Here is a 15,488-nt window from a genome sequence, read left to right as displayed (position 1 = left end):
TCCTCCTCCTGACTGTCCTACTGTCCATCTGTCTCCTCGCCTCCACCCCTCCCTCCTTGCCTCTCAACTATTGTTGCCATCTCTCGTTTGCTTTGCATGGATTTTGACTGCAGCCAAGGGGCAATTTTACATGTAGCACAGAGTTCACATACAAACACACACGCACAAACATGCATGTGCAGAAGGGGCGGAGAAAGGGGGGAAAAAAAACTTGCCTTTAGAGGATTTGTTTATCAAATGTGCTGTCAAATCATGTCAGGCATTTCACATCAGGGCACATTTTCCAGCCTCGGGCTACTTAAAAGAAAGGATTCAAACACGAGGACGCCACAATGCAATTTCCACAACTTTTACCACTGTATATTTTTCATATTCTAAATATAGTGAGCCGTGAATGTGCACGTTCGGAGATCATTTTATCTGAATTGTAAATTCATGTTATTGATGTTGGTGTCAAGGATTTGCAAGGAGACAAATCATAAAACATCGACCAAGGAACCTATTAATGTTGCAGAAAAATGCTTCTCTGTAAAACATCTCACTAAAACATTTCTGGGGATTTCAGGACCACTTTCCTGAATAATTTATAGAAATTTCACGAACAATAACAACTGAGTGAAACCATGCATTATACATGTCAGCTTGTACTGAGACTTCTGTATGTGAATGCTTTGTGCTCAGTACATTTGTTTATTTGTGTGAGCAAATTTCTCAGTGTGTGTTTTGGTCACGACCTCTGATAGATAAATTGTGTTTCTGAGTATACAATATGAAACCTAAATTTCTCTGCTTTTCTTCTATATTCTCTTCAGTTTTATCATATATATTTATTAGGGGTAGATATAGGGCAATAACAACAAGTTTAGTAGTTCTGCTACTCTCTGAGCCATCAACTGGACTGTGGGCAATTAATCTGATTTCCTCCTCCCCGATCTCGCCTCCATTTTAGTTTCATGTCACTCACTCCATTTCAGTTAATCTCTGTGGAAGAAGAAAAAAAAACTCCTCTTCACTTATTTTCCCTTCCTTCAAATGTCACTGTCCAATTTTCTCCATTTCTGTCGTCCCTTTGCTTTCTCCGATTCTCGTAATCCTCTTCGTCCAGTCAATCCACCCCTCATCACACTCTGTCTCTAAATGTGCGTTTGTCTTTTGCTTGGTCGCCCTGACCCATATAATAGTGGGCAGCTTCTTATAAGTGCATCTGATGATTCAATCCCCAAATCTTTTGCACTTTAGAGATTTAAAGAGACTCTACTTTTATCAGCAGGTAGAAAACACAGCACTTTGGTCGAGTAATTTTGGAGATAGACCCCACAGCGAAACTCTATCTCGCTCTGTCTCGTCCTTCTTTTTTGCTTCCCTATTTGAATATAATGAATTTTTTTTTCTCCATTCATTTTAGAATCATTGGGTTTCAGTGTCTGTACTTTGTTTTGATCCAGTTTTCCATTTTCTCTCCTATTAGGAGCTGTGCGCCACCATGGCAGCTGAGAGTGTTGCAGAACTCCGCGATTGGCTCTTCCTGCTCCTCCTGTGCCTCACCTTATTGGCTGAGGTGCTGGAACTGGCGGCAGCGGCAATTGCCATGGAGACGGGAGAGGGAGACGAGGGCATAGTTTGCCCCTCGGTTTGCCGCTGCGACGAGGGTTTTGTCTACTGCAATGACCGTGGCCTCAGCATTATTCCTCCGCTGCCGTTAACGGCTGCCATCCTGTACTTACAGAGCAACCGCCTGAGTAACGCCGGGCTGCCACCGTCGCTGGAACGCAGCACTTCCATACGAGTGATTTACCTGTATGCCAACCAGTTGGATGAATTTCCTATACACCTCCCGCCTTCATTACGGGAGCTCCATTTGCAGGATAATAATATACGAACGTTACCGCGGTCGGCTCTTGCCAAGTTACCATTACTAGAACGTTTGCACCTGGATGATAACTCGATATCCACCGTTAGCATCCAGGACCGAGCCTTTTCTGGGACCCCACGGCTTCGACTGCTGTTTCTGTCTCGGAACCACCTGTCAAGCATCCCTGCAGGCCTGCCAACATCCTTGGAAGAGTTGCGACTGGATGACAACAGAATCAGCACCATCCCTACTCATGCCTTCCGTGGGCTCTCCTCTCTGAGACGCTTGGTCCTGGACGGGAACCTGCTGGCCAACACTCGCATAGCAGATGACACCTTTTCTCGTCTTTCCAACCTGACTGAGCTTTCACTGGTCAGGAACGCTCTGCAGTCTCCACCTGCCAACCTGCCTTCAGCTCACCTTGTGCGACTCCATTTGCAAGACAATGGTATGACCCACATCTCGAGGGGGGCGCTAGATGGGATGCGGCGGCTGCAGAGGCTGGACCTGTCGGGGAATAATCTCACCACTCTGCCCCGGGGACTTTTTAAGGACACAGAAAGCCTGGAGCTGCTACTGCTGCGAGGAAACCCCTGGTACTGCGGCTGCAACCTTCGCTGGCTCCATGCCTGGCTGCACGGTCGGGGGGCGGCGGTTACAGTTAGGGGTCTAACCTGTCAGGGGCCTGAGCCTGTAAGGGGTCAGGCCCTTAGAGACCTAACTTCTCTGATGGAGCAGTGTGAAGGTCCCCCTCCTGTTCCTAATACTGGAATAGGGATGAACCCAGCAGACAAAGATGGAGGAGGTGAAGATGGTGTTGGAGGGGGTCAAGCAGTGGCTTCAGTCCCCCATGGCAGCACCACCACTACCTCTCTGCTCATCCCCACACAGGGTTCTCTTTTCACCCTGCGAGCTAAGCGGCCAGGCCTAGTTATGCCTCTGCCCCCAGGTGAAGGAGGGCACGTATCTGGAGAGGCACTGGAGCTGACTGTAAAACCTCTCTCTTCAGACAGCGTGCTGGTGAGTTGGCTTTGTCCAGAGCCGGCACCCTCCTTCCGCCTGTCGTGGCTGAGGCTGGGCAGCAGTGCAGCTCTCGGTTCAATAACAGAGACTTTGGTACCTGGAGAAAGGAGGCAGTATCTTCTAACCCAGCTCACCCCACGCTCCCATTACCTCATCTGCCTGCTGCCATTACGACAGGAAACTTCCTTTGGGAGCCCCAGCATGGGTTCGTCTCGAGCTGTCAGCACGGACACGGACAGTAAAGACTCAGCCCCGGCCTGTGCACAGATAGAGACTGGAGATGCTCTGGCACACTCAGGAGAAGAGGGCTCAGATAAAAAGGGACGAGACTCAGAATTAACAGCCCTGCCACTGGCTGGGATTATTGGGGGTGCCACAGCATTAGTGAGCCTTCTGTTAATCTTTGGCATCTTCTGCTGGTATGGACAGAGATCAGGTTACATATCCGGGGACTCGGGCTCATACAACAGGGGCCGGGGAGGAAAACATTATGATGACTATGTAGAGTCAGGCACCAAGAAAGACACTTCCATCTTAGAGATCAGGGCCCCTCCTGCAGGGTTTCAGATGACAGCTATGGCCCATCAGCCTGTTCAGCCTAAGCTGGAGGATGTCACCTACATCCACACCATTTTCCCCTCCTCCTCCTCCTCTTCCTCCCAAGCTAACGGGACCTACCGGAGCAGTCACGGAGCTGGCAGCCTAAATGGCACCATCCTCAGCCAAACCAGCCACCATCGTGTTACATATGGCACCAACCGTGGCTACAGAGAGGGTGGCATCCCTGACATAGATTATGCCTACACGTGATGATACAGGGACGCACTCCCTGAGCCACGAAAGCCCTGTTGGCTAGTGGTTATTTTGTCCTTGGTTTCCAAAGTACCCTCTGTGCCTCTGCTGGTTCAATTCTGATTGGTTTGTTAAGTAGAGAATTTCTGCTATGTTAATTGGACAATTGCTAGAGTGACAGAAGTGTAAGTCCTACTATACTCTTCTACTGTATAAATACAATTTATAGTAGGCCCTTCTTTCAGCGCTTCTTATAAATGGTTACAGTTTCTCTTTTGGATATCTCAGTGTCTTTCAAACCTACTGTTCTTCTCAGCTAATGATAATACACAGTAAATTATTTGAGGTTGATATACTAGGCTTAGCTGATTTAGAAGGAGATATATTTATAATATGGGGAAAAGGCACTTGATGTGTATAGAGATAGGTCTCAAATCTTCCAACCAACTGTAAGCTTTGTGCTGTATAGATAAAAGGGATGACAGAGGAAGAAATCAATGGTTGTTATAACCCACAGATGACAATGCATCATGGTTGACATGAAAAGATGTGTTCCAAGCCCCTTCCTTTCCTCTGGTTTATTCCCCTCCTTTTTAATTTTTTCCTCCTTTCCGCCTCTTTTTTTTTTTTTTTCTTTCTTCAGCTGAGGCTCTTTCCTTTTATTTCTCTTGTGTCTTTTGTGGTGCTGTGAGCAGAGGACGACTTTGTTCTCGCCAAGGGAGCTGACAGCAGTGATAACAGTTCTGACAGAGACGAGAGACACAAACCACAGCACGAGGAGACTAATGAGAGTGAGAGAGAGAGCATGTGTTTGGGTGGGGGTGATGGATGGATGGATGGATGGATGGATGGAGAAAACATCAAAGGAGATGAGGAAAAAAAGAGGGTGCGGAGCTGTGTTGGGGGGAATGTAGACGCAGAGAGAGGTGTGTTGGCTTCAGGCAAAGAGCGAGGACAGAAAAGGGGAGCTAAGTGGAAAAAAGGGCGTGTGACAAATGCAGCAGCAGGAGGTAAAAAAGCACACAAAGAGGAAAAAAAGGTGGGGGATCAAGAAGGGAGTGGGTGGTTAAAGAAGAGGGTTGACAACTGGAATAATGTGACATCATAGTCCAAAAAAGAAGAGAAAAAAAAGAATGAAGTTTTTGCCCACATTGTACCCACTGCACTCAGCACATGCCGAGTGATAACAGAGTGCATGCTTCCTTCAAGGACTGTTTTCAGGTGCCTGTGATCATTGAAATTCAAAGATGAATTTAACATTTCTCGGTAGTTACCTTTCACCTCGTGTATCTTTTTTTTAAATAAACAGCACATTTCAGGATTTTAAAAACATCGGTAGGACAACACCAAGGACAAGAAGCACGGCGAGACAATCTGAGTAAAAAATACACTGATTGCCAAGACCACAGGACAACAGACAAGCCTGACAAGAACGACTATTATTGTAAAAAAAAAAAAGAAGAAGAAGAAGAAAAATAACTTCATCTTGGAATTTCAGCACTGCATGTACCCAGTTTTTATTGTGGTCTGGTGTCATTATTAAATTATCTTTGCAAATGAAGTGAAAGAATCCTAATCACACATCTTATTATAGTAACCCATTATCTTCTAGAGGATGGCTAAACCTTCTTAATTAAAAATAAGTTTTAGCAGCTGACACTTTTTTTGGTGGAAGTTGGAACGGCACTGGTCTGATTACTCTTTGTTAAAATCCACTCTTAACAAATCTATTCGACTACAGCGGGGGAAAAATATTTTTCTCTGTGTTTATTTAAAAAGAGAGTAAGAATGATTTGTATATAAAGACCTCTATTAGTGGCTTACAATATATATTGATTGACTGCAGCAAAAATACCAGACAGGAATCAGGAATCAGTTAAAAACACCTGACCAAACTGTAAAACTCCCAAAATTAAAAATTTTAATATTTTATCCCTCTGTGTAAACAAATGCCAAATGTTTCCCTGTTGCAGCTTCCCAATTTTAAGTATTTGCAGTTTTTCTCAGTCTTATTACTCAGTAAATTGAAAATCTTTATCTCTTTTTACTGTTAGTTAAATGAACCAAGCAGTTCAAAGACATTACCCCAGGGTGCAGGAATCTAAGACAGACGTTTTTCCACAATTGCCTCACGTTGTATGGACCAGATGATTCAAGTGGACCTATTCTGCTCATTTCCAGCCTCATATTTTTATTCTTCGAGCACCAGAGTTGCTTTGCATGAATTACAATCCAAAATTACCGTCATTTATCTCGGTGCAGCCCCTCAGTTCACCCACTGTCTGAGATGAGCCACTTCAGCTCCCTTTCCTGTGCCCCTCAGAGGGTTTGAACAGCAGACTGGTGGGAGTGCTGTGCTCACAACTAGAGCTGTGTGCCTGTGATGACCATATTATAGAGATCGCCTCGTATTTGATATGAACAGATCAAAGAGTAGAAACAAAAAAAATAACAGAGCAATTTGAAGTTAGTTTTTTTAAGGCCCACGTTTGAAATAGGGAAGTGCATAATAGGTCCTCTTTAATCAGTTAATTTAGATCAACAATGAAATTGTGGCCTTTCCTCTTACACTGTCATATACAAAGGCAATTCATTTACTTGTATTATAATAAAGATTAGCTGAATTGGAGAAACTAAAACAACTAGTATAATCACACCTGATCTAGTGCATTCTGGGAGGTGAAACGTATAAGTTGACTCAGGTCGTGTGGTTTTATAGGCCTTAGCACAGCATAGACACTATGTTCTGGTGACTGGGATCACAGCCTGACCGCTACACTGTGCAATTCAACTCAAAGACAACCACAGGGAAACGAGCGACCCCCTGCTTTCTGACCGCCTCTCACTGACCACACTAATGTACTTTAAGGCAGGAGGAACATCAAAGAAGACGCTAATAAAATACAGCCAGAGATTAACAGGAAGAGGAAGAGGAGAAGGTAGAGAGAGAAAAATAAAGGGGGAGAGTGGAGAGGGGTGATTTAGATAGAGCCTGTAAGTGTTGAAACCCAAGTCTTACTTTGTGTAGCTCTCTTTCTCTTTTTCAACCTGTGTTACAGTGTACCAGTAATATTGGAAGAGCTCCGGTGTGGGTTTTTTAGGGTTTTTTTTTTTTTTTTTTGCATTTGTTTTATTATTTTTTTAATTTTTTTAAAAGCACTGAAGCTTCCTTTCATTCTGTGTAGAGATCCTTTTCCTTTAAAAGTGTCACCCTCAGATGTGATAATGAAAACACTCTTATGTATAAACATAAAAAAAGGGTGCAAAACGCTATTCCATTTATTGGTCTGTCGTCTTTTTTTCTACGCAGATGAATAAAGACTTCTAAAAGGAAGAGCGGATTCGTGAGTTCTGTGTGTGCGTGTGTGTGCGTGCGTCTGAGTGGAGTTCATCAAATCGGAAGGAAAGGCTGGAGATGTCAAATAATGCACCAGAGTGGGCGGGGGGAGGGCTTAAAAACTAAAAATCAATGGGAAGCTCAGATTATTAACGTGATTTATGATGAGACAGAGCAGGCCTCGTTAAATCACACACACTGGATGAATACATCAGCGTCTATGCGCTCCGATTCCATTCGGAAGGACGCATGTTTTTATCCTGACAAGTTCAAGTGCGTATTTCACAGAGTGACACGAGAAACTCGGCTGCGTCCATTTGTATGGATGTGTTTGTGCTCGGTGCTCCTGAGTTTGGGTGAAGACATGCCTCTCATTCTAAGTGAGTGCTAATGCTTGTGTAAGCATGGATCAATATAACGAACGGGGGAGTGTATAAGTGTCCATCTTAGAGTAACTGCTTGTGATGGGTGTTTGAGAAGGAAGGAGTCTGAAAGAAAAATACTGTAGACAGAAATGGTTTGCCGCACGCTGATGACTTCGTATGACTATCTACAGGATCTGTGATTATACGTCTGGCGGTGTGCGGCTGCATCTTGGCGTCCACGCTCTTAACAACAATGGCCCGAGTTCTCATCGGTCATTATGGACGCCTTTCACTGCCGCGGTCCATTATCTAACGTCAGGTCCTGCAGCTTAATTATCCTAACTCGCATTACACCCAAGAAAAAGATGTATACTCCGAGACTGGGGGTAAGCATCTGTTTGGGCTAAATTTATTCTTGCACTGTAACAAATCGGATCAAAGTGAAGGCTTCCATTAAGTTACAACAACTAGTACGTCTGTCCAAAAGTAATTACTTTGCGAGAATAAACTGTGCTTTAAATTATTAAGATGTGTTAGATATATATAACACGTGTTAAAGTTCGAACATAGAAGCACAACAGCAGTGTGTTGAGTTTCGATTCATCTCATTTGAATTAATTTCTGACTATGCGACCTCTATTCCTTTAACAAACAGGCTCAACTCACTGATGTGCAGTAAAATGGTCGGTTGCATTTTAAACTCCGTGCTCAGTATTTTCTTCACAACAGTGCTGCCACGGATGATTTAAAGCCGCAACGCGAGTTATCTTCCGCTGTTTGCGTGCATTTATAAGCTTATTTAGTGAAAAGGTCACTGTATTCCTCTCAATGCATGCATTTGAGGAAATGCATGTATGCATGCACAGTCAACCGAATCAAATCCACAACATAATCTTTTTGGCACAGATAGTTTGAATGCAAATGTTTCTACAAATACTGAGGCAGAGCTGAGAAAAGAAAAGGCACTGCACGGGTGAATGTGTAAGTTTACATTTTCTTTCTTGACTTCGCAGCAGTCAAGGGCACGGCAGAGAAAAACATGAACAGATGCAACATATAAACATGAGAGGACCTCAAATACTGCTGCGTTGTCAAAGCCGCTGGCGTTTCACAGATATGCACAAGGTGTCCTTTAGCATCGGTGCCATTATGCACTGTCTTTACGGCAACAGTCAAACTGCCCGTTTACTTCTAACTCATCACATACAAATGCTTATAAATGACTTCTTGGTATTGCACTTAAGCACACAAGGTAGCTGTCATTTTTTAGCATGCATTTAATTTGTGAAGGGGCTAATTGTTAAGCCAAATTAGCGCCACAATCTCAGGGACAACAGACAGCTATTTAATTATTATTTTTTGCTTTATATGCTCTCCATCTGACCAGATTCGCATTGGTCATTGCCAGAGTTACTTTCATACAAAAAAGGGCACCGTATCAACAGCCAAATAACCTTAAAATTCACTGAACTTTCACTCTGAGCTAGAGCCAAACTAAATGACACAATGTCAAAGACCCTGCATTTTGTTATCACAGCTCCACAACCAGTAAAGCATATCATCTAAAAATGCTAATCTAACTTGTGTGTGTTAGGGTGTTCTGCCAACTTTTGTGCCTAATGCTTTAAGCTTTGAGTGTGAACATATCAGAACTGGCACATTTCAGTATGTTTGATCTCATAATAACGTTGTTATGGCACGCAGATCCAGCCACAGCTTCACCGGCTGCAGCGGCAGCTACTTCCAGATCAAGCTGAGTGTGACGTTTCAGAAAAATACAGCACTGTGCAAAAGTCTTGAGTCGGCCCTCAGTTCTTTATAGAAATGGAAAACGGGTACAGCAGTTTCTTGAAACAAACATTTTCTCTGTCAAGATGATCACACACATCTTTAATAATGTTGAGGTCCAGGCTCCGGGGAGGAATAATCAATGATTTCTTCCTTAGGACTTGAATTTCTGGTATAATTTCTTTAATCCTGCAACTTCTTCCTTTGCCCTCTACTTTTCCAATTTCCATGGCCTGAAAAGAGTTGTTGTTCCAGGCATGCGGTTTAATATTCGATGCTTTACCTTGATTTCTGGTTAGAGATTTACAATTCATCATCTATTAAGTTTATATGTTGACATTATTAACATCCAGCAGTTAAAGAGGAATATCATCATTCACTTTAAGTTGAGTTTATATGAAAAAAAAAAAAATCTGTTACCTATCATTTTGGTGTAAAAGACAGAACCAACACTAAATAAGTGAAGCAGATACAGAAATGCAGACCACACGGCAGACTGACGTGCCAGTTTTTCAGCTCTTTAGGAATCACCTTGTTGGTGCAAAAATACTATTTTATGCCTGTCACATGGGAACTAAAGCAATGGGAACAAAATATCTGTTTTTTGTGGCCGGCTGCTTGTAAGTGCCTAATGATACAATATAACATAGGTTCTTTACTTAGTTGACATGTGAAGACAACAGTGCTTCATACATTGAGTTAGGCACCTTATTTATGCTTGAATGATTCGTAGGTCAATGTTAAGTGGCTTAAACAATGGTCAGGTATAAGGACTGGATGGAAAATGGGTAAAAATGTAGCCAATTTCCAAACACAAACTTTTAAGGAGCTTCAGAAACCCAGATCAATCAACCAATCAATCAATCAATCAATCAATCAATCAAAGCTTTATTCGCCACATGCAGGTTGCCCTGCAGTGAAATGGGACCCCCTGACCTTACACACACAACACAGACATTACATGGGGATACAAGTCGGAGATCGGTAGCGTTACAGAAAAACACTGAAATGTACACTACAATGGGAAAGTACAAGAGGAAAAAGAGACCTCTACTCATGCTGTGCTTCCATGGTAGGACAGCATGAGAACAGGAAACAAAAAAACTCCTCTGCACAAAAAGCACATAAATGTCCACAGCACAATATTGTGAAGACATGACAAGCCACGGGGGTGGGTGGGGGGTGAGGAGTAATCCGAAGCGAACACAGCAGCCGCCCTGCACAGCGCTACCATTCCAGCGCGGCACACAGACCTGCCGTGTTCCCCCGCAGGAAACAAGCATCGAAGGCGTTTGGAAAGAGAGGGGGATGAGTGTGTGCTTATCAGTGTAAGTGTATGTGTGTGCGTGTCCAGAGTTCAGCTGAGACAGTGTCCTTCGCCCTGCTAGGCTAAGTAAACAGTCTTCCAGCCAACCCAGGTGGCCTTGCATGGAATGGGAAGGAACAGACTCAACACAGTCGTTATCAGACGAACTATTACTGAAGATCGCTTTAAAAAATATAAGAAATTGTGGCTCCTTTGAAGTCAAGTATAAAGAAATAGATGGCTCAAGACTTTTGAGCAATACTCTAGCTCAGTGTCGGTGGTTATTTAATTATTTGGTATTCTGTAAATCCTTGTTTTTCGTGTCCATGTAATTCAGTTACACGTGGAACGTGGACTTGGCTCTTTAACCAGTCTTTCAGCGTCCAATATTACTGTGACTGATGTGTCAAGGCCCTAAAGCCCAAGGACACCGTGTGTACCTGACAGAGCAGAACTATTTCACACACTGGAATGAAAATGCTTTAGTATACAGCAAACAAGCAGCAAACAAACATAAAAAAAATGTTTTTTTTATTGAAAAAAAAAATTCAAATCAGGTCTTGAGTTATGATTCAAGTAAAAACATGTTGGTGACTATAACGTGAAAGGCTCTTTTTCCTGAAGATTGGATTTTAGTTTATACTTTTCTCTCTTATTCATTTTACAGCTTGACTCCAAACAGCACCTTTCCCCACTTAGTGTGATTTTTTTTAACAAAGCCATTTTACTTTTTGTTCATTAAGCAAAAACTCTCTCGAGACCTTGCCTTCCTCAAATCTTTGCAGGATATGAAAACAGCTCTCAACAGACGTGCACAGATTTACAAATACCAACTCATGACAAACACAGCAGTTTTAAATCAATTTTAAAGGTTCTCATTATTGGACACACATTTGTATAGCCTGAATTGACAAGGGACCAGTGATCCCGGGGGCCAGATTAAAAACACTCGTGTGTATCTTTTATACCGACACACTCCTAGAAACCAATGAGATACCTCAGAGGGATGAAGAGCTATAACAACAACAACAACAACAACAGACAGACATTAGGCTGCAGTGGTCTGGCTTCTTTGGTAGCAGTGGGTGGAGAGGACATCAGTGGAATAAACAAGACAGAGAGCACACCAAGACAGCCTCTGGGGGATTATGAAAACACCAACTGTATGAATTAGGCTGTCTATCAGAGAGAGACACTTTGGTGCTACTGCAAAGCCCCTCTAGTGTGAAGGAGTACAAAAAAAAAAAGAAGTCTTCCAAGTAAAGTTCAGCTGTAACTACGCTCAAAGCATGTGCAAAAAGATAACCAAATTGTCCTTGTACAGCAATTGTCTTCTATTCAATTTCCGATCACTGTGCATGTTATCTTTTAGTTTAGCTTAATTATGAGCCCCTAAAACACAGGATTGCTTTTGTAACCTTGCTTTCAGAAGAAAAAGAGCATCTAAATTCAAGAGAACTAGAGAATTAAAGTCAACCTTAAGTAGTCGTCGTGCGATTTGTCTCATTATCTATCCCAGGCTGACATTAAGTGAATAATTGATAGCTTTCTTTTTCTCATACGATAACCCATCAGCCATTCAACCCACACGAGCAAACACTGCAGAGGAACGACTCTGGCTAAAGGGCGCTTCAGGCAGCCGGCTCCTGCTGGATGTGGTCTTCCACAGCTCTCAGCCGTCATTCATGGTCGGCTTACTGCCCACCTCTCTGGGGCTATACTCTGGACTACACAGAGACCTCAGCACTTGTAGTTATGGCAACTTGTGATTTCTCTGGAGTACTGGCTCTCGGCCTTTCTTCAGCAGAGGCAGACACAACTCAGCCAAAAAATAAATGAATTCCTGGAGCACAGTAAATTATTCATTACTTAGTTGAAAATGCCACACAGTGAATTGTGATCATTCCAGAGGTGTAGCACACAAAAGGTAACTGCCCAGTTCAAACCTGCATTATTTAATGCTGCGCTAAGACAACAACAAATATTTAGCAAAATAATGAAATTGCAATTGAGGAGAAATTGCTCAGCTCAGCATGGATAGGTGAAAAATTAAAAGCGTACTGGGGCTCTACCCAAATATTCAGGTATTTAGATATTTGTCTGTTGTTGAATTTTAAGATTTGGATATGTTGTTGGGGTTTTTCTTTTGTTGTTAAATGAGGAACTGTAACTAATCTCAGCTTGTGCAGCATCTCTCTTTCTCTCTCAAACTTCCGTTCACCTCACTGAGGTCACTTTGTCACTACATTTAGCCACTTTCAATGCCCCTTCAGCTGTTCTTTTTTTAAGGCACTGCAAAAACCCCATGTACAGTATCATACTGCTTTACAATGACATCTTGCACTCCTGGCACAGCACCTGCTCTCTCTCTGCTGTGTTCATTGTGTGAGCAGTGAGGCTTCACAGAATGACAGCAGCAATGCACAGTGTAACAGACAGCCTTAATTCAGACTTCAACTGCTGATTAACAATAAAATTCGATAGAAACCTGCAGATTAAGTAGCCTTGAAAAGTTGCAATCATTTATATGCAACAGATGCATAAAGGGCATTGTTGCATGTTGCTTTCTGTCAACACTGCTCTATACAAAAATGCTATCTGGTAATAAAAAGATAACACAGGCTGGATTATGATATACTATATTGCCAAAAGTATTCACTCATCCAAATCATTGAATTCAGGTGTTCCAGTCACTTCCATGGTGACAGGTGTATAAAATACAGCACTTAGTTATGCAGGCAGCTTCTACAAACATTTCTGAAAGAATGGGTCGCTCATGCATATCAGCATGATAGGATGTCACCTTTGCAACAAGTCCAGTCGTGAAAATTCCTCGCAACTAAATATTCTACAGTCAACTGTTGGTGGTATTATAACAAAGTGGAAGTGGTTGGGAACAACAGTAACTCATCAGCAAAATGGTAGGCCAAGTAAAATGAGAATGGTCAGTGGATGTTGAGGAGCATAGTGTGCAGAGGTCGTCAGCTCTCTGCGGAGAGATCTTCAAACTTCATGCAGCCTTCGGATTAGTTTAAGAAGCATACAAAGCTTCATGGAAATGATTCCCATGGCCGAGCAGCTATATCCAGGCCTTACCAAGCACAATGCAAAGCATTGGATATAGTGTTGTAAAGCATGACGCCATTAGAGCAGTGAAGAAATGTTCTCTGCAGTGACAAATCACATTTCTCTGTCTGGCAATCCGATGGACGAGTCTGGGTTTGGTGGTTGGCAGGAGAACAGTCCTTGTCTGACTGCACTGTGCCAAGAGTAAAGTTTGGTGGAGGGGAGATTATGGTGTGGAAATGTTTTTCAGGAGTTGGGCTCAGCCCCTTAGTTCCAACAAAAGGAACTCTTAATGCTTCAGCATACCAAGACATGTTGGACAATTTTGTGATCCCAACTTTGTGGGAACAGTTTGGGGATGGTACTTCCTGTTTTAACATGACTGCAAACCAGTGCACAACGCAAGGTTCATAAAGACATGGATGAGCCAGTTTGGTGTAGAAGAACTTAACTGGCCTGCACAAAGTCCTGATCTCAAACCGATAGAACACCTCTGGGATGAATTAGAGCAGTGACTGTGAGCCAGGTCTTCTTGTCCAACATCAGTGTCTGACCTCACAAATCTGCTTGTGAAACCTTGTGGAAAATGTTACAACTGCAAAGGGTGGACCAACATCATATTAAATCCTTTGGACTACAAATTGGATGTCTATCAAGTTCATATATGTGTCTCACATTTCATAGAAGTGAAGAAATGCTGTATCACTGCAGCCATGATCGGATACATCATGCAGTTTGTCCATTCTCAGAAACACCAAACATGCTTTAATAAACCTCGCATACTACTCTTACAACTGCTTTTATTTTGAAGGGACATAGCAACCTCAGGTCACATAAAAAAAGAAAGAAAGATTAATGCAGTATGTAGAGGTTTTTAATAAACCAAGGATTTCTAAGTACTTATTTACTAATGTCAGGGGTAAAGCTGTGTGCATAGTTGTTTTGTTTAGGATTACAGTACTAACATATAAGAGCTTAACTTGTGCAGAGCGGGAAAAGAGGTTTTTTTTTTAGCAGAGTTGCAAATAATGATTGGATTACATCATTAATATGTACAGAGGAGGTCAGGAAATGAAACACAGTTTGTGGCTGTATTTCAGCCAATGGTGTTGGCGATCTTGTCAAAACTGAATGTATTATGAATGCAGGAAAAGTGCCATCAGATTTTGATCCACCATGCAGTACCACCTGCAAAAAGTTTTTTGAAAACGCAGCTGTTTCGTCCACACGTAAACGCCGTTTCGAATCATCAAAAACGGAGATTTTTTTAAAACTCCTTTTTTGCGTTTACCTGTGGACGAGGAATACAGAGTTCATCACTCAACGTCAAAGGTATGTGCCTCACGTCACGCTGTGCCTCACGTTATTGTTTACATGAGATGAATTGCAGAATGGCAGATAGAGACAAAATAATGTTAATCTGACTATCTTCAGGTTTTACACGCTTACATAGGGACGCAGTTACTGTCCCTCTATTTAGAAAGGCAGAGGCGTCTCGGTGTAATTATTTTACGTGTAGTTGTTTTTTTTTTCATGTGTAATAATATTCAACATTGCTATCAATACATTTTTCAAAAAATGCCTCTCTGTACAAAATGGGTTTAAAAACATAAACAACTGTGGGATCCTGTTTGTCCGTGATTTGAAGAGCCCAGCGCTGCTCCCAACAAAGGGAAAACCAATTCTGCAGGGGAGACCTACCTCGGCACTTGTGCAGGTGAAACCAAAGGGAAGATATGTTTCACCATATTTTCTAGTCTTTGGCTTAGAATGAAGTTGGTTTGGAAACATATTCAGCGATGCTTCATCTCCTGCTATGCGTTTCTGTGGGCGCCCTGTGCTAGCAGTGTCCAAGCATTTGGTTTTTTTCCCCCTTTTCACACCGCCCCCCCTGCAATGGCTCTGCGCCCCTTCTAGGGGGCGGGCCCCACACTTTGGGAAGGTCTGCTCCAACCAATG

At 42.7% G+C, this 15,488-nt stretch overlaps 2 protein-coding genes across 4 annotated transcripts in view; one reads left to right on the top strand and one right to left on the bottom strand.

Annotated features, from left to right (window-relative positions):
• The window catches only part of flrt1b (fibronectin leucine rich transmembrane protein 1b), a 29,104-nt gene extending 24,828 nt beyond the window's left edge, over positions 1-4,276 (top strand). The window contains exon 3 of the mRNA XM_005723072.2: positions 1,469-4,276. Within this exon, the coding sequence (XP_005723129.1) occupies positions 1,484-3,685 (2,202 nt within the window). The 5' untranslated portion in view covers positions 1,469-1,483 and the 3' untranslated portion in view covers positions 3,686-4,276. The remainder of the gene's footprint in view (positions 1-1,468) is intronic.
• macrod1 (mono-ADP ribosylhydrolase 1) overlaps positions 1-15,488 on the bottom strand; it is a 142,406-nt gene that overhangs the window by 104,051 nt on the left and 22,867 nt on the right. The window lies entirely within an intron of this gene.

The sequence above is a fragment of the Pundamilia nyererei genome, unplaced genomic scaffold (assembly GCF_000239375.1).
Source record: "Pundamilia nyererei isolate P.nyererei 1_Seehausen unplaced genomic scaffold, PunNye1.0 scaffold00008, whole genome shotgun sequence".
Classification (NCBI taxonomy): domain Eukaryota; kingdom Metazoa; phylum Chordata; class Actinopteri; order Cichliformes; family Cichlidae; genus Pundamilia; species Pundamilia nyererei.
Note: the sequence above shows the minus strand (reverse complement) of the source record. Positions and strands in the feature narration are given on the sequence as shown.